Source organism: Aedes aegypti, chromosome 1, assembly GCF_002204515.2.
Source record: "Aedes aegypti strain LVP_AGWG chromosome 1, AaegL5.0 Primary Assembly, whole genome shotgun sequence".
Lineage (NCBI taxonomy): Eukaryota > Metazoa > Arthropoda > Insecta > Diptera > Culicidae > Aedes > Aedes aegypti.
The window spans coordinates 310,297,212-310,321,465 of NC_035107.1; the positions used below are offsets into that span (position 1 = coordinate 310,297,212).

The following is a 24,254-nucleotide window of genomic DNA, read 5'->3' on the forward strand; positions in this document are numbered from 1 at the left end:
TCATATGTATCAATACCAACGTCAATGACTCATATGTTTATGAACCAGTAATAATGATTTAGTATCAATCGATCACAAATTTATCTACGCATCAATAGTAATCATAAAGTTTTAGGCACATCTATTATTCATTTTACTTTGAGGTTTTCTTGATAAAATAGATACAAACTTAGCAGGATAAACTGTAGATATTGTTGTACAATATAAGCCTTATAAGAAATCTGAAAATGGACTATATCAGAAACTCAAGCAAACCTTGCAAAACATGGTATTTATTGACATTTCATAGAACATTCTGGCATCTCTGGAGAAACTTATCGGCCGTGGGATGAATTCGTTAAAAAATTCACTTTCTGAAAACCTTGTCACATATCTGTCATGTAGCTTCGCAGAAATCTATCAATGATCACTATTACAATCTACCAACCTACAATTGTAATTGACAAGGATTAGGCAGCAAATATTTCAAAAATTTCTTATGATTATCTCTGGAAACGATCCAAATTTCACTTTCAACTTCACACTGCAGAAGCTAAGAAATATTGTTAGAACGACGGCGTGCAGAATGATTTCTCGTGTGCAATCTCCTATCGATACAACGACATAAAAAGTAGAGTTTAGCAATAATTACGTAGTTTTACAACTAAGTTAATTTTCAATAACATTTGATACATCGAATGCTTTCTTGTAACAAACTTAGTATGAGATATATTCATCAATTAAGAAAAACGGAACTTCTTCATAATCACTTCGCGGACTTCCTGAAAAGTCGTCACGGCCCCCGGTTGGGAAACCCTGGCGTACAGTTAGACCACCACTCAACGACTACCCAGCCGAAAATAATTTAGACATCAGACCTGAACCGTTATCGACCGTCCTGTCCGGTGAAATCAGTGTGCAATCTTTGACACATGGATAGGTGCAGAAAAAAAAACGCAATTCACCGTGCCGTCCATTGATTTTCCCAACATTCCCCTGAGTATATGTACTCAAATTAATGAACTGAAACTGCGTTCAACAGGCGTATCTCGTCGTTGCTTTGCGCTGCATTTTCGAATCGCATATCTTCATCGGATGCACCTCCTAAAGTTTGCTGATGCATTGCAATTGTACGTCTACTTACTTTTGGCGGTTCTTCTGCCCTTACACATGTTGTCATACTGTCCACATCCAGAGCCAAGATCGGGTTGTACAAGTCTCTTTTCTTTTGCCCATGAATCGCTGCTTTCCTTATTGGTGCGATGTCGCGTGAAAAAGTCGCTGAATTGAACTGTTTGGCTGGTTGCTTTCTGATCGATCCTTTTCGAAAACGGAATGCAATTCAATTCATTCGGCGTGCCGAGAGCTTGCGCTTGCCAATGGTTGCAAATAAATATTTATTCAATTGATTTGCTATAAATGATTTTACACCACGATACGTCTGTTTTTCCCTCAGCCGAGAATATTGTACTGTCCACGCCAGCACACAACATCAATCGCGTCTCGAGATGCGAGCATTCAGATGTTGTCCTACCGGTATGCAATTGTATAAATTATGTATTGCGCACGCATCCCCGGACCACTGCTGATCGAACCGTTTGTGGGTAGAGGCCAGCTTCTTTCATGGAGTGCCTAGTGATGAAGATCAGTGAAGTCGATTGACTTTTATTACTTAATTAAATGCGCTGTGCGAGTTGCTCGTGTGAAAATTACGCCAATTTGCATTTAGATACCTGAGACTGGTTCACGAGGCATGCGTCACAATTTTAAACTTGATTTGTATTAAATATATACATACAAGTTGTTTGTCATAGACATCGTATAAATCGCTATCCAATACAGAGTTGGATCATTCAATGTGCTTAGATGTTCACATTTGTATTCACGCAAAGCTAACCGTCGATTTAAGTTCTCAAGTTTAAGTCAACTTATGGGGCTGTATTGAAAACAAATTAGCAACATTGTTCTCTGGTTGTGACTACACAGCAAAAAAAAATCTCAAATTTACATGTACGTAAACTTTTATGATTGTCATGTACAAGAATTTATAACTGAATATTCAACATTAAATAATGTCAATTGCCTCATTGCATTCAGGAATGCTTGTAATCTTTAGTGAAACTAAAACATTTCACGATCTTGTATCCAACATTCGCCAATATAGCATGCTCTCTTGCACCTTTAATGAGAAATTGCAATCAAGAATGCTCGGTTTACACGATTCTACGCTGAAAAATTTGTCAAAAATAATACACATGGATGGATTGACGGTTCGCTCATTTCTTTATGATTAAATTTTTAGCGTAAAGTCGTGTAAACCATGCGGTTTCGCTTTCAACATTCTTTGAAAGAAGACGTTTTGCATACATTTTTTAGGATTTTGTTAGCAATGTTGGGTATAATAGCAGGGTTTGTAGGATTTATCATTGAATAATTCATTACTTATGGCTTTACGTGATTGAAGCTAGAATTGCGTGTCATGTGATTCTAAGTTTTGGTGTGTGTATATATAGTTTTTAAGATAGAACAATAAGTGTCTATAAAAGTTGGCTTTAAAATAGATGGAGATAATTTCCCCAAAACGTGATTTTCTTACTATTGCCGATCAATTCATCAATTAGGCGGTATCCATTTATTACGTAACGCTAAAATTGAAAACTTTTGACCCCCTCCATAACGCTTTTTGTATGATGTTTTTAAATTTTGGTATGTGCCGTAACGCTTGGGCCTACTCCCCTCTCCCCATAGAGCGTTACGTAATTTGTGGACGGCGCCTTAAAACAAATTTAATACGAGCATGAGGATGACCATGATCAACCGCCCACAGTTTCAATTCCGTTATTGAAAGTACAGTTTCAAACAAGCACAAGGAACTACCGGATACTACTTGGGATTAGTATTCCCTCCGTGCGAAAGTATTGGAGTTCTCATTTTTTGTACTTAGCAATACCGGCGCCGACTGCGTCCGAATACAGGTCAAATTGAAATGGGGAGGAATTTATGACATGTTACTCGCTTTACGAAAGCCGTGGAGTCATCAATTCAAGAAGTCATCTATCCGTCTCTAAAGAAAAAGTCGACACTTGTCGTGTGGAACCATTTAATGATCTTCATTGTTTTAAATAAACAAAAATTAAATAAGATATAAAAAGTTTTGCAAAGAGTTGCAAACAACTTTTTTTTTTCAATTACTAATATTGTCATGATAGTTTGATTATTTCTAGGATCATCAATTAGATTTTTTACAACATTTTTGCTATTACGTAAAATGCCGTTTTAGTTGGATTGTTTCTAGGAGCACGATCAAAATTTAAAAGAGAATCCACAAGATCATCCATCCGTACAAACAAATCGGTACTTGCAATCAGTAAGGCATTAATGCAGCAGTATCTATGACCATAAACAAGAATGTCACAATTTTTTTCGCTTCATTCAAATCGAAATTTATCTATATTTTTAATTCGTGAACGGACCAACTCAACCACCGCCTCTACGTTCACTGATCGAGCTGACTCCAAATCAGAATTGCACTCCTATACGGATACGGATCACCGAATGGATATTAAATCGACAGCTTGTTGACAACGTCATTGTGTAACGATGGATTATGTATGAAGCGATATTGATATTCAATTGATCGCTCCAAAAACAGTACAGAAAAGTGCTACTTTTCTGCACTGTTTTTTTGTTGGGAGACGGACCTGGTTAGTGCTTAGAACACACGCTTCTCACGCCGAGCACCTGGAAACAAATCCCATCCCCGAGATAGTCAATGACGTTATAGTGACGACTTCTTTCGGAAGGGAAGTGAAGCCGTTGGTCCCGAAATGACAAAGCCAATGCATTGGTAGGAATGACAAAAAATGTATACCAAATTGATCTGTCTCAAAGTGTAATTTCCAATACAAGACACAATTTTGAAGAGTCTCGAATTTATTAAATGTTTGGATATTGAACTTTTTTTCTTCTTTCAATGCAGTTAAGGCCGCTCTGAAACTTAAACTACTAAAACTAAAACTCGAGATTTACTTCTGCAAAATTTTGATGGAAAATGTTAGAGCGAGACAAAACGCAAAATAACACGATCTCCCGTGTCACCTTAAGTGAAATGACTGACTATTGAACGCTGCAACCCACTTCACGCCCAGCGCAATGTTCAAATATAAATGTTCAAAATAAATTGGCATGCATAAACCAATAGAAAATTATCGGTATCAACACTGATAAAATCTTTGCAATGCCAAACATTTGTTTAAATTTTTAACAGCATTTAACAGCGCGAGCTAAAAACAAAGAAACTTAGATCGGTACTGACATAATTTGGACCTGACTTTTGTTGTAAACTTCTTGTCAATATCTTTGTATGTATTGGCGGAATTGAAAAAAAAAATCGAATTCTCGAACAGTTGACTGAATCCTCTTGAATTTATCAGCAGGATTCATGGTTGACTGATATCTGTATTGGTTGGTCTACATAGAAGATTCTGATCGAATATCACACAAGGTATTCGGAACGATCGATAATTTGCTCCTAATAAGCCCATAAGCAAATTTCTTCCAATGTAATAGATATCTAACAATTTATTCGAAAGAATTAGACAAAAAGTTTAGATCTTCATAGATTTCTGATGAAACTCTAGCATAAATGTATTAAATATTGCGAGTTTTTTTTGATGATTTAAAAATTCATGATAAGCTTCTTTAAATACTTGTTGAATAAATTATTATTCATTGGAATCTGCTCAAGTACCTGACCTGCAAGATTGGTTGTAGGAATTCGGTGAAATGAATAGGGTCGATGTAACAATAGCCGCATAGCTAAGAACAAATATTCATATAAAATCGAAAAATGACGCTAGCGTCATTATTTTTACATAATCTGAGAGCTTTTATCTTGGTTTTGTGGGAAAAATATGAAAACTACGAAAACTCAAATGTTTGTATTTATTATCGCGTGTGCCACTGTAGAAATACATGTGCCAATAGTAGTACTATTTCTAATTTCTGTTCCTATAGTAGAACTAGCATCACGGCATTGGCCAAATACTTATCAATACCGTATTTTTTCAAAACTTTTATATTTTTTTCTACAAAGTGTGGATCAAAAGCTTTCGTTTGATGTAAAAAAGTTCATAATTCATCAATGATTTCGTATAATAAAAAATAGTTTCTCTCAGTAGTGCTACTATAGGAACAATAGGTTTACTATAGGCGCAAGAGAGCTCAAAATTTATGCAAAACTAATTATTTCGATAATTTTTTGAACCAAATCAAGCTGTGCATCAATGGTACTCAGATAAATAGCTCCTGACCTTCATGTCAAAAAATGTTTTGAAAAGATTTATAGCAAAACTGTCGTGAAAAGCCTCTAGTGAGACTATAGGGGACTGTCCACTAAGGGAACACCGACTCTAATGCAGTTTGTTTTTCAGAATTCATAATATCTGTGGTGCATCTGCCAAGTATACTTGTTGAGTCACTCTGAGATATTTGGCAGGTTTTCCTAATCATGTAACAGAATCGTTACTAAACAATTTAGGGAACCTAATAAGATCTCAGGTGGATGTCTGGTAAAGTGTAATTATTTCAGTCGATTCAGTTCGATTCTAGTTTTAAACATTTCAGTTCTGTTTTTAATTGGCGGGAAAAGGAATGGAAGCAGGGTGCTAAACAACGGAATTAAAACTTTGAACTTTGCGAAGCGCACTGCTAATCGAAAACATAATTTAAACGAAAAATTGAAATAATATTAATAATGTTGAAAAAAAAAATATTCAGATAGTGTTGAAAATAATGTTTACTTTGTAAAATACATTACACGGAGATAACAAAATTCCAACAGAAGTTATCTGCAAAACTCAAACAAATTTGATCCATATTTCCATTTAGAGTTTTGTTTTCTACTCAGAAAGAACAATGTTTGGAAAAAATAAGTTGAACCAAAACTAGTTTTATCGTGTTATTCGACGTAGTATGGATAATAGCATGATTTACAAATTAACCTTCATGGTCTTCGAACTACCTGAACTGAAGGAAATCACCACTTGAATGGCTGTCAATATGGCACAAGCATATTTTCATCATCAAGATAGTATAGAAGATGCGAGTAGTTATTTTGAGAATCTCAAAATGTATGGAAAACAGCAGTTTTGTTTTACGAAAACCAAAATAGGGCGTGTCCAAAATATTAAAATGCTTAGAACGCGTAATTGTTGTCATTTTTTTTTCAATCTGGTTAACTATGCAACGAACGGATGTGAGAATAAAGAAAAACTGTGAATAATCTTGGGATCAAACTCTGCCAAATGATGATCTTTTCTGGTTGAAAATTTCCTCGAATTCCTAGAGCAAAAGATATCTTCTGTTCACACAGAACGGAAAAATTTTATCATATTTTCAGATAAATCTAAATCGACAGTTTATAAATTTAAACTTGTGCTCCAAACGGATATGAATGTGACAATTTGATAAAATGTACACGATTGTGTTTTATTTGAGAATATACGGATAAAAATCTGATCCCCACACCATGATTTACAAATCATGAAATTCATAAATTGGTTAAGTCATAATATCAGGATCACAAATCATGGTTCCTGGAGTCATAAGCATGATTCCTCATAAGCGTAACATCCAGTGTGAAAACACTAAGCGGCGCACTTTGCTTCATCCCATTCGCATCGATCCCACTTAATTCAAGATGACGAAGCGGTTGAGTGGTAGAGTACGTAGCTTACAATCGCAAGGTTCTTGGCTCGAATCTCAATGTATGCTTTTTTATTTTTTGATTTATTTCGTTGATCATAAACGGATGCGCGACTCAGCATTTTTGACATTTGAATCATGATTCCGAGCAATCAGCTACAAAAACCTAACGCGTGTGTTACGTTACGGCAATCTGACTCATGATATCATGAGTCCAAATCATTTTCATAAGACGAAAACACGCTGGAATCATGATATCATGAGTCATAATCTTGTTTTTGGATTCTGATTTCTACCCGTGTACGATAATATCTCGGAAAAATAATCTATTTTTATCAGGCGTATTCATGGTTTAACGCTTTAGAGAAAATGTTTCAGAATGTTTTGAATTATTCTTACAAAAACATACGTGTTTAGTTGTTTAATTCAATTTCAATCAAAATTTAATTATTCAAGCGACATGCTTCAAAACCCCCCTCAGGAGTAAAACAGATCCAATTTTGTGCAGGTCAGTTAAAAAAATATCAAAGAGTTGAGCCTGATATGGAAAAAAACGAAGATTTCCCACAGTTGAGAACATAATCTAATTTGAATATCTATTCCTCTGGGAAAGGTAACGAAGAGGCAGCATATCGAGAATCGTCTTATCCCCTAGAGTTTTCGGACACCAATTTCATTACACAATTTAGGATTCCTTATAATATCGTGATTATTTCGATTTTATATCATCTCCAACAATGGGTCAGTTGGTTAGAAGGATCAACTATCCAATAACAAAGCTGACTATGTCTAATTTGATACGAAATGTCAAGAAGAAAATATATTTATAATCTCTGTATAGAATAGGGTCGTTTTTTAACCTTAACATTTACATATTTTGAGCATTGTTTGTATGTTTCATAACAATAATTTCTCATATTTTACTTTTTTTTCTGTGTTTTGTATGTTAACCCAAATTTAACAAGCAAAAGATATCTTCTGATCACACAAAACGGACAAATTGTATCAAATTATCAGATAAACCAAAATCGACAGTTTGTAAATTCAAACTTGTGCTCCAACTGAATATGAATGTGACAATTTGATAAAATTTACACGATTTTGTTTTATTTAAAACTACGAGTAATATCTAGGAAAAATAATGTATTTTTATTAGGCGTATTCATGGTATTGGAGAAAGGGTTTTAGAATGTTTTGAATTATTCTTACAAAAAAAACATACGTGTTTATGTTTATGTTGTTTAATTCAATTTCAATCAAAATTTGATGTTTCAAGCGAAAAATTTGATGTTTCAAGCGCAAAATTTGATGTTTCAAGCGAAATTCGGAATCAAGCAATGATTCCGAATTAGAAACAGCAACTACTATTGGATAGATATGTATTACTTTTCTGAGCCTTAAAAGCATATGTAGGTTAAGGAAAAGAAGTTTAAATAAATGGAAGAAAGTATCTAGAATCTAACTAGCATTTTTTTAGAATCTTTCAAAATCACTCACATGATGTGTTAGTCCAGATGATCTTTATTTTATATGATTTGTATTCATTGTGAAGGGTTATTTTGTTGAAAGAAAGCTTTTCCATTTTTGCCTTTTAAAACAGTAAGGTTGAAGGAAGTCAATCAATGAAGTTACAATTTACCGGCAAATTACAAGGCAAGACCATGATCATTAGTCGAACCTAATGAACATGATATTGCCTTGTAGTCGAACGTCTTACCACAATGATAAGAAGAACCTCCCCACAATCCAAAATTGTGCCAGCAACAGTAACGTCACAAGCACTGAAAATGATGGAAGAAACAATATTCCTATGCATCTAAAAAAAACAATCCTCAAATTTTGCCTGCACTAACCCTACCTCCAAAGCTAGATAATCACCGTCGCCAAAACATGATGCCATAACCATGGTGTTGTTATGCTGCTAGTAGTAATGGCTGTCTCTCGCACCGTTTACAAATCCATCGCTTCAATGGATGCCACCGCTTAGCTAGAAAGAGAACGCAGTGCTGTATGCCCTAGCGAATATGAGAATGAGCAAGAGAGTGCGAGGGGAAGATATTATTTATAGCTACGCCCATCCATCAATCCGAGCAGCTCGAAATGAGTGTAAACACCCTGGCGAATTGAGGCACCGGACGAAACGGCGAAAAAACATATTCCGAACGAACGGATACTCAACTGGTTGCTTAGTACCTTGTTTGACTTAAGTTTTTGAAATGGAGCTTTTATCAGCTGATCGAAAGTGATAACAAGATGTTTTAGAAAAGCAAATTAAGGTGCAATTAACATTTTCTGTGATGATCAAAAATAGTTATCTATTTCGAATGACGTTGTATTCAGAAGAGCACCGAATAAACACACCTATCTTTCGTTTCGAACAGAAATAAAAACTTTGCATGAGTGTATGTATGTGTGTGTAAACTAAAGCGTTGAAAGCTTTTCCTGTAATCCCTCTGCCATCTACTATCGACTAGTGCAAAGTATGTGAAAACTGAGGGGTGATCAAATGCGGAAGGTTTGATTAGTGATATGAAATATGAAAATATAGATATTTTAACACGATTTCTTAAGGATATAAATGTAATAAGTCATTTTTTTTCATTATAATTGTTGCTATTAAAATTATTAATTTTAAAATTTTCCAAATAAAAGGACACATTGAAAGACCTCTGGTTATTATTTTTGAAGTTCATAAAGCATTAATAGATGGTACTGTACCTGCTGTCATCAAAATCCTAATGGACTGGAGATAATTTTTCAGTTTAAATTTAATGCAGTTCTCCCACTTAGGGCATCTTCAGCAGCATTACAAAACGTATGACGATTTGTAACTCTGTTGAAAATATTTAATCTTTCAGGAAGATTGATTTCTCGCGTAAGTTTTGAAAAGGATCTCTAACATTGGGAGGCTCTACTTCCAATCAAACATCATTGTTTTATACGATCTGCTCCGTAAGTTTGTACAAGTCGATTATGTCTTTGATTATATTCATTCATTGGGGTTTCCCTGTGATGGCATCCCGTGATGAAGTCATAAATGGCCTTCCAATAAGAGTCCTCTCAATGTCTTATTAGCTCTACACTTCGCCTTGGTTAGCTGTGTCCGTTTTACTCATGAACAAGCTTCAGAGCTTTCCAACCGTTGCCACATTTCCGGAGTTTGCCATTTCCTTCTTTCGCAGCTTTTCTGCCATTCTTTATGAACCATTTGCAGTCAACCAAGCGTTAGTTGCCGTGCTTGAGCTTGGGTTCTCACAATAGGCTACATTTAGGAGTTTATTTTTTTCTTTTTTATCGTTTTAGGATTTCTCATTAACGGCATATATTAAGCTTTTCGATTGGTTCGGTACTGAAGGAAAATTTTACTGACAATGATTTTCTACTCGTTCAAAATCATAATAAGCCTTTTAACTGTACTTTTGAACTCATAATCAGCGTTTTAATTAAATACAACTAGTCCACTTGGAAGTAAAACATGTTTTTCTTATAACATAATGTAACCATCATAAGTGAATTGAGTTTTAGTCGAAAGATTTTTGAGATGTTAGCGTAATACAGTATTGGACAACATATTCGCAACTTAAAATAAACTTTACTTTATATGAGTTATAAATCGATCTAATAAAGTATTCATGTTATACATAAAATTGTTAAAAATTGAGTGATATAAACATGTTTTGACTTTTTAAGTATATTCAATGTCGACAATAACAAGCCCATTCAAGTCATTGAATAATTTGCATTTCACTTTCTTAGTGAAGGAAATCGAAACAGTTGTAAATTCATTGTACAACACTGTTTAAAGTTTGTAGGTTAGCCGTTATGAGGAGACATATTTTTTATCGATGTACATTGATTCAATTTACAGTGCGTTGAAAAAAAAACTCCCCCAAATTGTCCAAATGAACCAACGAAGTACTCAAGTAGTACCTTACTTTATAAAACATACAGTTGCAGATTTTTAGTTTTTATAGACATTTATATTGTCCTAATTCATATTGCAAGGTACACTTATGCAAATAGGGGCAGTATATTGATAATTAATTTGATCCAATCTAAAGGGCTCGCTCTTAAAAAAATTCGTTTGAAACGGAAAATGTTGAAAGTTTTATATGTTTAAAACAAGTATTGGCACCCATCGCTCGAAACTGTATCTGAAAGTTTAAAACGATTTTTTTATTAAGCTGCTCAATCAGCTGTTACCCATGTAATAAATGATCGATAATATTGAAAATGTCGTTACTTACTTAAATCATGAGCATTGAAGCCAAATTTGCACGTCAATCTCTTACAAGTCTTTTGCTCTTTGAGTTATTTAAAAATAAAAATCATCTTGAACTGTGGAATTCGCCTGAAGGTAGGCAATTTCCTTAGAAAACTCTGAATTCTTCAAAATTAGTTATTAATTTTGCTTAACACTTCAGTCGTTGCGCTGTTGTATTTTGTACAACACTAGTGAAAAAAAAACTCGCTTTTCGTGCACAAACGCAGCGGGGTGGTTCTGACGGCGACAAACCGTGCGACGGCTGGAAGGTTATTTTTCAAACATACATTTTTTCACGAGCTCGACTGTGCGAATCTCGGTTTCCCAATTTTAACTGAGACTCAGCTAACAAATTGTCCGGTTGCTTAGCAACGAAGCACGATTTACTGATACTCGGCATTTATATCCTGAAATCCCAGAAAATTTGTTTGCCAACTTCTCGGCTGTGCAAATCTCGATAAAAATTAGCCGAGATTCGGCATTCTAAATTAAGTGTGGTACCATACTTATGAAAGTTTTGACGTTTTCAGCAATGCCGAGTTTAGTAACAGCTGTATTTCTCTTGCTCATATCGTTCGCAGAACTTATGTGAGACATAAATCTTCGGTAGCGTTATCCATTATCATATAAATCATCGCTTAAAAATTTACGCATGGACAAAACTAAATTTTCGAAAAAACCTCAATTTTTATAACTTTATGAACATTAGAAAAAGAAGCACCATTTACTTTTTTTCATTTATTTTTTATTGAACAAAAACGATGCGAGCGCTGCGGGTGGTGAGTTGATGACCTACAATATATCTGAATCGACCGTTAAAAAGTGGTCGATGGACGATGTCGAGAGTTTGACGTCTGTTTGTCTGTGGTTATGCTTTTATGGGTAGTAAATTCCTGTAAATTTTTCATCGAAATTGACTAATTTATAACAATTTTGAATAGAAAATCTTGAACCGTTGCAAATGTATTGGCCAATACTGTAAGTTTAGGTCAAATTTAATAAAATTGCGTCAAAAAAGATTCGCCAAGGGTCAGCACAGAACAACAGAAAACGCAATGGACCGTACCGTGCGGTACAACGATGATTTACAGAAATGTTTTGCAAAATGGGTTCACCTCGGAGAAGTGTTTGGTGTACAGAAGAAGTTACCAAGCTTCATGCGTTTTCTTATAAGTACTACCACTTGCAAAACAAGTTTTACTGGTTCAGCCGACAACCGGTGCCATCGTCCGAAGCTCGACTCAGGCGTGGATGATGCGCACATGAACATTCATTTTTCAATCGCTACCCAGCTTCACATGCAGCTCGATTCATGATGACGAGTTAAGGAGTGTCCCGCTAATGGACTCCTCTCGGTGCTCGGAGTCGTAAATTACTTTGCGATTCCTGCGGACGGGTGTAACTTTATTAAAATGTAATTAAAAATAGCTTAGATGTCTATTATCACATGGGGGATTCGTTACTACTTACTGTGTGATACATTCAGTGTGATTTTTCAAAGATTATTATAGGCACTAACTATTACTATTCAAAATTCCCATCATATTGAACAAAGGGCCGATTTTGAAACTACGAAATTCACATCAACAGATTTACTTTTTCACTTTCAAAAACTCTTCATATGAGTATTGAATTGTAGTGCAATGAGTTGAACATTAACACGCTCAAATCAATATCAAACCTTTTGTGTTTGACATTTTTCCATCAGAGTTGTTCTGTGTTCGCATGGTGTCATCATTTGCTGCGAAAACTAAACTCTCATTCCTTGCTCGTCATCGACCACTTCGTAAAGCCCACGCTTGCCGGCGTTTCCGAAATAAAAATGTTATAAATTAATCAAATCAAATGGCAAATATTCACACCATTTAGCAGGAATTCAATCCAGATAACATTTCCATTGCACTATGTTGGTGCTCTATTGTTACCATAACCGGTGGCGACCAAGGTGTGAATAAATATGTATGTTGATGTGATATGGGTGATGGTAGTCATACCCAATGTTCAGCTCCAGTGAATCCGTCCATTGCCGCTTATGCCGCCTTCGCAGCCAGGATTGCAAATCTTCTTGGTGAAACGATGGAATTTGCTCAGAAACTTTCAAATACAAATCCAGCATCAACATCGTCACCACTATCGTCATTGGAACGATCATTGTTGTCGTAGTCGTTATGCTTGGCTGTGGGATGGCACACAATGGGCTTGATTCGATGGAAAATGGTCAAAACAAGATTCGTTGCCAAAAACATTGTTTGCTTCAATGCTTGTGCTGTGGCAATACAATACACTAGTATTTTCAAGAGTGAGTGAAATTCAGTTCACAGAAATGTGGCTTGATATATTATAAGCCTCAAAGTTCTATTAAAGCTATTACTTCGAACCTTTGCCCGCATGACAGTAATTGTGTTCGCCTGAAACCTTTCCCAATGTGCAGTCAACCCCGGACAATATATGATGATTTAGCAGCGTCAAAACCAAACCTATTATTGTGTTGTTCCTTGCATTGCGGAGAATCTGATGACGACGGGAAAATGCTCCATTCGAGTTATTCTATTGTATGGTCGGTCCCGAAAACTCGGCTGAAGGAAACAATTTTCATGCTTTCCACCACCCAAGCCACCCTCTGCGACTGCAAATGTTTGTGTGAGCATTGAGCAGAACAGGTTGCAGCAACCTGGCAGCATTTCTTCCATAGGGTAAACGTCCGGCTGTGATGATGGCGTGCTGGTTGAACCGAAGAAGGAAGATTAACCCTATAGGAGCTCCAGACTCATACCTAGACCAGCTTGTTTGCGGTTCATTGTGTGCTTGCGCATAGTATTCTTGGGTGGAAGCAACTCGCTTTAAATTCAATTAAATTTAATTAAATCAAATGATGAATGTGGTTCCAGAGCAAACCGATGAAGTAATGTCCTCAGCAAATTCTCTTCTCCTCCACTAAACTACTAAAACCACTCGATGGCGACTGGAATGCCAGTGACAGCTAATCCCTGAAGACAAATACAAGAAATATGATGAGAGAAAGAGAAGGAGATTTTTAGTTTTGATAACATTGCCATACGGGTTGATCCGGATAGACAGTGCAGTGTGAGAAGAAGGAAGATTCGATCCTATTGTTTTGAACATAATCAGAAACGATTAATGTTGATTTATGACTTACCGCGCGTTTGTCAAGCAGTCAAACATGCGTGACCTCAACTAACCAGCAAACAGTACAAAACTCAATATGCTTTCTCTCGCATCCAACGTAAATACGAACTCAACTGGCAAAGGTCAACAGTTGTTAAAAAAATATCCACCAAATCCTCAGCCATACCGTCTGGGTGAGCGTTCGATGCCAAGAAAATACCATTGGAGACGAGAGCATTTCGATGATGGTCAACCACTTTGTGCAGAACCGGGGAACAAGTATTTCATAATTCATAAACCCATTCGCCAAGAGCAAGTCAGCGAAACGCAGAATAATTAATAGCTTATTTGAAACAACTTCGTTTATTTCTTGTTCTACAGTCATCGTCGCCGACGTCCTCCGTAAGTATCAACCAACACAGAATTTTTGCGCAATGGATTCGGTCTTCATGGGTAGGTGACGTGTCCTCTCTGGATTATCTCCTCCTACTTCCTCTTAGCATCTTTTTGAGACTTTTTGTTCTGATACTCAGCTACTCTCGGAGGATTAACACCGAGACATAAAAATTAATTACGTTTGGCAACAGAAGTTGTTTTTCACCGCTTCAAAAAGACAGAGATACGTTTCGTTGATTCCCTCTGCAAAAAAAAATAGCAAAACAAAAGTATAACCAAGACACGTCGGCGGACTAAGAAAATAGTGAAATGGCAATTGTTGGACAAAAAGTTCCTTATACCCAAGATGCCATTCTGCTGTTGTGTTTACAAGCCGAAAGATCTGCTTGCTAATTTATCATGGTGGTAATAATCTTGCTGCTTCTCACCAATGGATTTTCCATCGGTAGACGCGCGGAGAATTTTCCGCCGCCGACGATCGCTGATGCGATCTTACTTTCGGAAAAGCGCCAAGAACGATTTTCGCGCACTTGAGCATCGACTAATTATGATTACACGCTTTGCGCAGATCACGACGACCGCATCTCTTCTGACACTCACAGTCTCACGTGGGTAACTAATTTTGAAAATGGCATGAAATCAAATTATTCATTTTCAAAATAAACCGGCAGACTTTCCGCTGATGGTATTTTCTGAAAAACTTTGACACACCGGAACGTCTGCCTGCGCTGCAACGAGAAGCACTGCACTGGGACTCTAGCTCTTTGACATTGGATGTGTAGGATGGCGGTACTTTTCTCACATCTTGCGCTCATCTCTTTGTGCCATTCGAATGTTTATAATTCATTTTGGCAGAAAACATGCGAAAGTTTTGTAAATGTGTCGTCTTTCGAAAATGAGCAAAGCTGCTCTGAGGATATCAACTTTTTCGTGATGTATGTCTGGTGAAAAGTGAAATTCAAGAGTCAAATTATAATTATCATGAATTTTGACCCTAGGAGAATTTATCACAAAAAAAGGAATCTTTTTTTTATCGTCAACACATAATCAAAGACAAAGAAAAATCTTAACATTTTTTGACACATGTCACATCTGACACACAAGTATAAGTAAAACTTCGCATTCCTATCAACTAACTGAGATCGAGCATGATGATGAACATTAGACTGATGCAAATTTTGAAGTTTTTGCTCCCCTATGCTTAAACGATGTCAATTATGATGAAAATGATCCTCCCAAAGTTTGAAGTGATTCGGAAGAAATTTGATTGTGCACACGCCATTTGAAGTTTATATGGAGATTACTATGGAAAACGCCAATCTTTTGGGTTCAGCCCTCTATCTCTTCGTCATAACATTTTATAGAAAAGTGATCACACTCATCTCATGTGAAAACTTCCCAGCTACAACTTTGCCGAAGATCATATTTTGATGGGACGTAAGGATAATTTGTTATTATTGATAACAAAGTCTAAATCATGCTGAGATGATCATTCAACTACTTTCATTGCAACACTGCTTTTTTGCTGTAGAACATAGTAGCCTGGATTACTTTGATCTATTCTTCCCGCCAGGAGTACCACTGTTGCCTGCCGAACAGTTGGTGAAGCATGCTACATGCAAACCAAGTTTATGATGATGAATAACAATTTATCCTGACGTCCAATCAAAAAGTGGTCTTCGGCAAAGTTGTTGCTGGGAAGTTTTCAAATGAGGTGAGTGTGTTCACTTTTCTATAAAATGTTATGACGAAGAGATAGAGGGCTGAACACAAAAGATTGGCGTTTTCCATAGTAATCTCCATATAAACTTCAAATGGCGTGTGCACAGTCAAATTTCTTCCGAATCACTTCAAACTTTGGAAGGATGCTATTTACCATAATAAAAATCGTTTGAGCATAGGGGAGCTAAAATTTCAAAATTTGCATCACTCTAATGAACATTGATGACTGTAAAATTTGAAGTTAGTGCTCCCGTGCTTTAACGGAACAATCGAACTCACACAGAGATCTAATGAATTGGAGTGGGATTAGCTATCCATTTTGAATGTGCACAAATCGGGTGCCTTACGTTTGAAAGCCAATGAAGAAAGTACTTTTACTTTACATGACTTACAGCTAACCGGTCAATTATGTTTTGAGTTTCTGAATAACTGTATTACTTTTCATTTCATCCTACGTGCTAATATAGTGTCGGTGCATAGTCAGCATGCCTTATGAATCCAAAAGATACAATCGAAATTCCAGTAGTGACTTAGGCTATTGAATAAACTAAGAAATCTACCAATGTATATTTCTATATATTACGTTGATATTACTTAGAGCAGAATATGAAATCCTGCTTCATTGACAAATATTGCGGCTTAAAGATATTTTATGTAAAAATTATTAACAGAGCAATTCTTAATAAAACGATTATCTAAATCCTTTTGTTCTATGTAATAAAAGTGCTCATATGATTCAAGTATGTATCAATACTATTGGTTCGATATTTTCTTGGTATTAACACTTTCTTCTAATACTACTTTTAAGTAAAAGTATCGATGGTATCGTTTCATCCCTCTCTACACCAGATACCTGTTATCATACCTTTACAAATATTACTTCAGGGCGTGGTCTTACAGTTGACGTAAAATCCAAAATCGTTCATAAAACATTAAAAACACCAACATTATTGCTGGGATTTTCGACAGCAAAGTGGAAGGCTCGTTCCTTAAATACTTTGGATACTCATTCGAGGGTACCAACATTTTGATGAATACTCCGAGGAGATTGAAAAAAAAACAAAAGAGCACTCATCATAATACAAACGTTTGGAAACCTAAGACCTTGATCAAACGACGGTGCATGAAAATTCGCCTTCTTTCGCCAAAATCACACATGCATAAAATGATCTCCCAGCAACGAAAAACTCCACCAGAAAAATTTGACACACATATTCTGCAGTATATCGCATCCCATCAGAATGATCAGACGTCTAATCCGCATTTTTTGTTCTACTGTTACAGGATAATTTTACAACCGACCAGAACCGTACTGATATCGAACTGGCCCAGCATCGATGAATCGTGATCCGACTTGAGAGCAGCTTTTCTTAGTTCTTGGTTTCAACGGCATTTTGTCATTTTGGATTAATCGCAGCGAACACCACCGACCATCGCCTGTACATCACATCCCGACATACAATTCCATCTGCTGGCTAGAGGATATCAAAGTGTGTGTATAAGTGTGTGTGTATGTGAGCAAGTTTTGAATTGCGCTTCATTTGAGTCAGAGTGCTGGATGAGAAAAAAAAATCATTACGATTTGTTGTGTTTTGCCATACCAATTAAAGTGAAAGCAAAAGTTGCTCGAAGCATCATAGTATTCATCATCACCGTTATATAAAATATCATCCTCACGAAAATTCACGCATGCCAGGCATCAAATCGTCAAGAAAAGTCAATACACAATAAGAAAAGCTTTTGTGATAGTTTTACAAATTAAGTCTACTAAATAGATAAGGAAATAGTAAAAGTATTAAGTGAAAGTGTGAAATTTCAAAACGGTACCAGTGAAGCAACCACCGGCATACGACCACGTATTATTCAAATCGTATTAAATTCATGAATTTGACACGCTATTCATCGATCGCATACGAGACAGATGATTGATCACTAATCTCCTCGATAGATCTGGAGCTGAGTGTTGATTTTGGAGCATCCTTGTCAGCTTTTCCAACAACAAATCTGCACACCGATAGCTAAGCTTAAGCGCCCAAACCAAACCTTTCAAAATGACAATGAGTACAAATAATTGTGAAAGTATGACGTCATACTTTACAAATTCCTATATGAATTCAGACATGCACGGCCATTATCCTGGGACCGGTGTGGATGGTTTGGATACCAGTCAACAGATGTACCACCACAGTCAAAGCCACGCCAGCCAGGGAAACATGCCTCCGTATCCACGATTTCCGCCCTACGACCGGATGGGTTACTATCAGCAAAATATGGACCCTGCCGGATATGCAAGAGCCGATAGCCCTTCAAGTCAGGTGGGTGGAGTGATACCTCAGCAAACGAATGGCAATCCTTTACAGCAAACGCAAGTACAACCTCAACAGCAGCAACCGATTGTTTATGCTAGCTGTAAATTGCAGGCCGCGGTAGGAAATGGCCCAAACGGACTTGGAACCTACGGTGCTGAAAATGGATCCCCTCCATTGGAGCAGATGGGCCATCATATGAACACCGCACAAATGACAATACCTCAGCATCACATGGGACACGCACAGAGTCAGGTAAACGTGAACAAAACTCAAAAAAGCTATAGATAATACCGTTGATATTAGGATTGTTTTCCTCCCGATCAGGTGCACCAGAATCCACAGCATATGGGCATGTACACTAATACGGGTGGTGGTCCGCCTGGTGTTGTACCCCAGCAACCACCAAATATGATGCACCAACAACCTCCACAGCTACACCAAGGACAACAACCACCGCCAAACAGTCAAAATTCCAACTCGGGCCTTCAGTCGCCACTCTACCCATGGATGCGGAGTCAGTTCGGTGAGTTTTGCTTTTAAGCGCCATACAAGATTAACGGCTATCAATTTATTATGCCACATCACTTGGCACGGCGTTATTAGTCATTAGAATTCCACAACAATACTTTGAATTAGAGGAGAGCGAAAATTACTTAAGGTTACACACTGCACACTCTCTATTCAGTCGAAGCGAACGGAAACGACGACGCACCGACGAAAAAAAAGGAAAATTTGATCTTAATTAATAATTGTTTTTCTTTTCCACGGCCTTTTCTACTTTCTTTGGTGCTCGGCGGTTGCGGTCACGTTACCGGATGCCTAGGGAAACTGTAGTTGCGGTTCAATTTAGTTTAGAAGACGATATCATATTTTAAACTATATCGAAATCTCACTGTCGTTCGACAGTTATTTTTGGGGTTTAATTGGTTCATATTCATGAAATTTTTGCTCATGGAATATCTGTTCTCAAGATTATGTTTGGTGTCGATTTCGGTTTTATATTATGATGTTATTATGGGATAACTGTGCTATTAGAGAGCGTGTCGGCTTTAAAAGAGGGGTTACTTTTATTATTATTGTTCCATACAGAAAAACAACGAGCCTTCCCGAGCCGGATTGTTAAATTTTCTATCTTGCAATACAACATACTCCAGTTCTTGGCATTTATACAAATTCTCTGAAATGGTTCTAATAATAAAACATATCCAAACATAGCCTATTTTAAGAGATAATGATGTTTTCGATCGACATATAATTTTCGTTACTGGAAATCGATCTTCACACTTTTAAATAATATTTATAAATACTAGTTTTCTTTATATATTTTTTTCTTCTTGATCATCACTCTTTTTAGCTTCTTTTGATTGAAATATTTTAACAAAAGTTAAGTTGATTTTTAAAGCACGGCAATTTTTGTTTTTGTTTTTTTTTCTCAATAGTAGAAAATAAGCATCAGGATTTGCTTTAGAGCACAGTGGGAGATTCCGTAATTTTAGCGCTTTTTTGCCTTCAACATGCTTCCCAGCGTTTAACAATGTGTTTCAGTAAGTAAATGCGCATCTTTTGATTGAATCAGTATTTTGATCTATTCCTCTAAAAGTGAGATAGAAAATTCATATTTGAGCTTTCAATATACAGCGTTGATATCTTTACAAAAGTTTGTTTTGATTAACTTTGTCGAACATACCCAATTCATGAGCATTGTCATTTTACCATCATCTTATAGTCAAGAACTTGTACTCTCATATGCGTATAATATGGTCGGTGTTCAGACAAACTGAACCAAGTGCTTTTTGAAGGTTTCAGGAAAGTGTATCATAGGCATTCCAAATATAAAAAAAATATTCGCATTATTTGCTGTAACAATAGAACTTATCTGTTTGATGATACATAAGGTTCAAAATAGCATCGAACAAATCATAAATTATGGAGTTGTTAACGTATCTTTAGAACGCCAAAAATCATGTAGTCCGCTCTGTCTGAACACCGACCATATAATCTACATTTTTTTTTTTGCTCTTATATAGTTACAAGCAGGGCCGGATTTACAAATGTGGGGGCCCTTTTCACAGAAAAAAAACATTGATACTTTAAATAGTCTAGATATTTGTAATGTTTTTATAAGGTTTTCATTCCCAGAGTCAAACTATTTTATAACGGTAAAAAGTACTTTAAATCCCGTACGAATAAACCAATTGAAAAGAGTGCTCTGTGAGGCCCAAGCAGGACGGTTCGGTTTTGCGTCGTCCGATAGATTTTGCTCACGGTTTCGCGCGTGTTTTCGTCGCCGGAGTCCTGTTTTGGAGCGTCTTGCTGGGTAGGTATTTGGGAAGCCCCAAGCAAGACGTTTTGATTTCGGGACGTCAAGAAGGTTTGCTGTCAGTGTCAATTTTGTGTTCAGTCGAGAATGGATTACCAACTGGTGAGTCGTTTCATGCTTATGATAACACATTTTTTCTTGAAAGCGTAACTTTTATGTAATATCAAAACAAACTGTGTATGGTTCGTCACTATAAGTGCCGGCATTATGCTTTTTTCTTATACAATTTCAAAATACACATATTTTTTTTCTCTTTTTGACATTATTAAAAATTATCTTTTGAATTGTTCGACATTGTGAATGTTGACGTATTTTTTAAAACTTCTACCATATCGAGACAAAATGCACAGTAATACTTATATGTTATTTTCAAACAAAATATGTATGGTTCGTCACTACAAGTGTCGGCATTATTCCTGTTTCATATAATTTAAAATATATACATGTAATTTTCAGTTTTCGTCATTAATTAAAACGTCTTTTGAATTGTTCGACATTATAGATGTTGACGTATTTTTTAAAGCTTCTACCAAAAACTTCTCGAGACAAAAATACAAAACAAGCTTTAAATATAAGTCGTATATTTCCCCCTTGTCCATGGATCGCATCACCTACCAGAGGTGATTCCCAGATCTTTTCCTCCCTCACTAATAAACACCCTCCCCGTGGTGATTGTGGAGATGCAGAGGTATTCTCGGTCTCTAGAAGCAACAATCATTACACCCTAACATTCCTTCCCCACCCCAACTGACTGTAAGGACTTGGCCGGCGCCGTTATTGATCAATAATATTAGATCTGCCAAAATTGCACTTCGAGAGTAAGCGGAAACTCCCATCCCTTATTCATTTGGATCGTAGTGCAATTCTTACCAGTTCCGATCAATCACGGAGTAGCAACCATTGACATGTACAGTGCGTACGAATAAACCAATTGAAAATTTAAACTAATGTATTCAAATTCAATGTTTTTTGGGGCTTATTCGACAACAACAAAATTCGTTTGATGATTCTCTTCTCATGTACCTTTATTCGCATTATGCCTATTGATGTTGAAAATTCAAGTTGTTGGACAAACAGATTTATTTACAAGTTTTGAGTTGAAGAAATTGCTGTAGTACTGGTAGCAGGTCTATTTCTAGAGACTTCCCAACAAACATTTCCACGGAATAAGAGCTGAATCAATCACTATCAAACATATTTCAGCTGAGTAAACTGTTATTCAGCTACTAATGTTTGTTGGGTAGGTCTCTATTTTGATGAAAGTCTCTGAATAGTCTCTATTTTTAATGGAAGATCTCTAAAGTCTCTATGTTAATCAAAATGCTCTCTAGAGTCTTTTTTTCCTTCATTAGTATTGCTAAGAATCTTGGTGCAAAATTCTACAAACTCCAGAGAAAAAAAAATCATAGACTTGAATGCAGCTTTTCAGCGGAATTTCCTCTCACATGTCTCATGGAAACATTTTCAAGAAATTTTCTAGTGATTTTTCCAGAGATTTCATCTGAAATAATTTCAGGGACTCATACTGGGATCCTTCTAAAATGTTTCTAGAGATTCTACCAATACTCCCAGAAATTGTTCCAGGTAGTTAGTAAAGGATACCTAAAGGACTAACTCCAACAAAACCTTGAGCACTCCAACGATTCACCTCCAGTTATTTCCTCAGGGATTACACCGAGTTTTTTTTCCAAACACTATACTAGGAGTTTCTCCGGTTATTTATTTTACTAATCCTTCAACCGTATACTACAGTTGTTACTAAGGAACTCGATGGAAGAATCACCTGATACAATCATGGAGGACATAGGCCTTCCTAGAAAAATATCTCAAAGAATCTTTGCAGAAATTCCTGGGTAATTTCTAAAGTTATCCTTGTTAATATCCAGGTTATATTCTTGAGATGTCCGAAACAAAATTCTTGGAGAAATTCTTTTGAAAACTTAAAGACACTACACGTTAATGCTTCCAGTGGGTTATTTGCCCACACTTCTTAGCACGATGCGGCTAAATGCCTCGGTGACACCAATCGCACGGCTACGAAGCCCACACTTGGAGGAAGAAGAAATAATAACTGAATCTCCGGAACTACCTATGAATCTTTAGAAAAATACCTAAATTCGCACGAATTTCGAGAAAACAATCATGAAAAAATACTTACAGTAATACAAGCAGTAACAGTGTCGTAATGTCGTAATGAAGAATTACAAAAAAAAGAAGAAAATCTAAGAAATTTCTCTTTGCTTCTGGTTTATTTTAGTTTTATTTTTCTGTTTCCTGTTTGACCCACTTTCGGTCCCTTTTTGGTTCCTGTTTGATCTCTTTTGGGTCCGTTGTTTTTCACGCTTGAGCTCTATAAAGTTCTTATATTCAAGGCACTGCACTTAAACGCTACCAGGTCTGCAATGTGATCGATAGAGTAATTTTTAAAATAAATAATTAAGCCCTGTTATATGATCTGCAGATATACAAATTTCAATCGAACCTAGTATTAAGCTTTGTTGAAAAACCTTTCGTTGTATTTAGAAAAGTCATGTTAGAAAATCGTTAAGAATTTAAGTAAAAGAATGGCACTCTATTTGTTTGAATATTTTGTTCTAGTAATTTTATATATTAGAGTTTATTTCCCAAAAAATCACCCACTATTCCGGATTTATTAAAAAATTTGAATCTTTCAAATCATATGATGCGTTTCCGAAAAGTATGTACTATTGCATTGATTCTAATTATTCGGAAAGTTCAACTATACATATTCTTGTCGAAATTTGTGGGGGCCCCTAAAATGTGGGAGCCCGGGGCCAAATTGGGAACAAAAAATTGACAGGAACACATCGAGATATGGAGACATCGAGATAAGGAAGATATCGAGATATTGAGAGAGAAATCGTATGCACAATGAAGGGACCGAAGCAATCATCGGCATAAGGAGAGATATCGAGATGTGGAGAGTCGCCTGTATCTTGAAAAGTAATGATTTTATAAATTTGGTGTTTCCGACAGAAGTGTTCGAATTTTTTATCTCACTTCCAAAGGGATAGACCAAAATGCTGAATACATCAAAAGAAGCGCATTTACTTACTGGAAGTTAAACTTTCTAGAAGGCATCAAAACGCTAGAGGTCGTCGTAATTCAGGCACTATTGATCAACCCTCTAATACCCAACCCCGCCTTTAGACGGGGTACACTTTGGAATTTTGTGTATTTTTTCGTAGCTCGGAACTCAAAACGATTTTATTTTTGGATTAAGCCTTGACTCATAACACGCATATAAGAAAAGTTTTTTATGACTTTTGAATTTTTTTTGTATTTTTGAAAATTGTTTGAAAAATTGTATTCTTATATAACTTAGAAATGCCCGGGGTACATTTAACGTGTAACGTAAAAAATCGTACCTTTTATATTTTTCTACGATCAACCTATCACAAAAGAAGAGCTT

General features: G+C 36.2%; 1 protein-coding gene across 5 annotated transcripts in view; it reads left to right on the forward strand.

Annotated features, from left to right (window-relative positions):
• Window positions 1-24,254, forward strand: part of LOC5572676 (homeotic protein antennapedia) — a 248,158-nt gene that overhangs the window by 194,294 nt on the left and 29,610 nt on the right. The window contains exons 3-5 of one of the 5 annotated variants that reach the window (XM_021838510.1): window positions 17,477-18,507; window positions 18,613-18,753; window positions 18,805-19,024. In XM_021838510.1, coding sequence (XP_021694202.1) covers window positions 18,244-18,507; window positions 18,613-18,753; window positions 18,805-19,024 — 625 coding nt within the window. In that variant the 5' untranslated portion in view covers window positions 17,477-18,243. Of the gene's footprint in view, window positions 1-17,476; window positions 18,754-18,804; window positions 19,025-24,254 lie in introns of all 5 variants that reach the window. The other 4 variants (XM_021838507.1, XM_021838509.1, XM_021838506.1 and 1 more) reach the window with 4 other exon arrangements.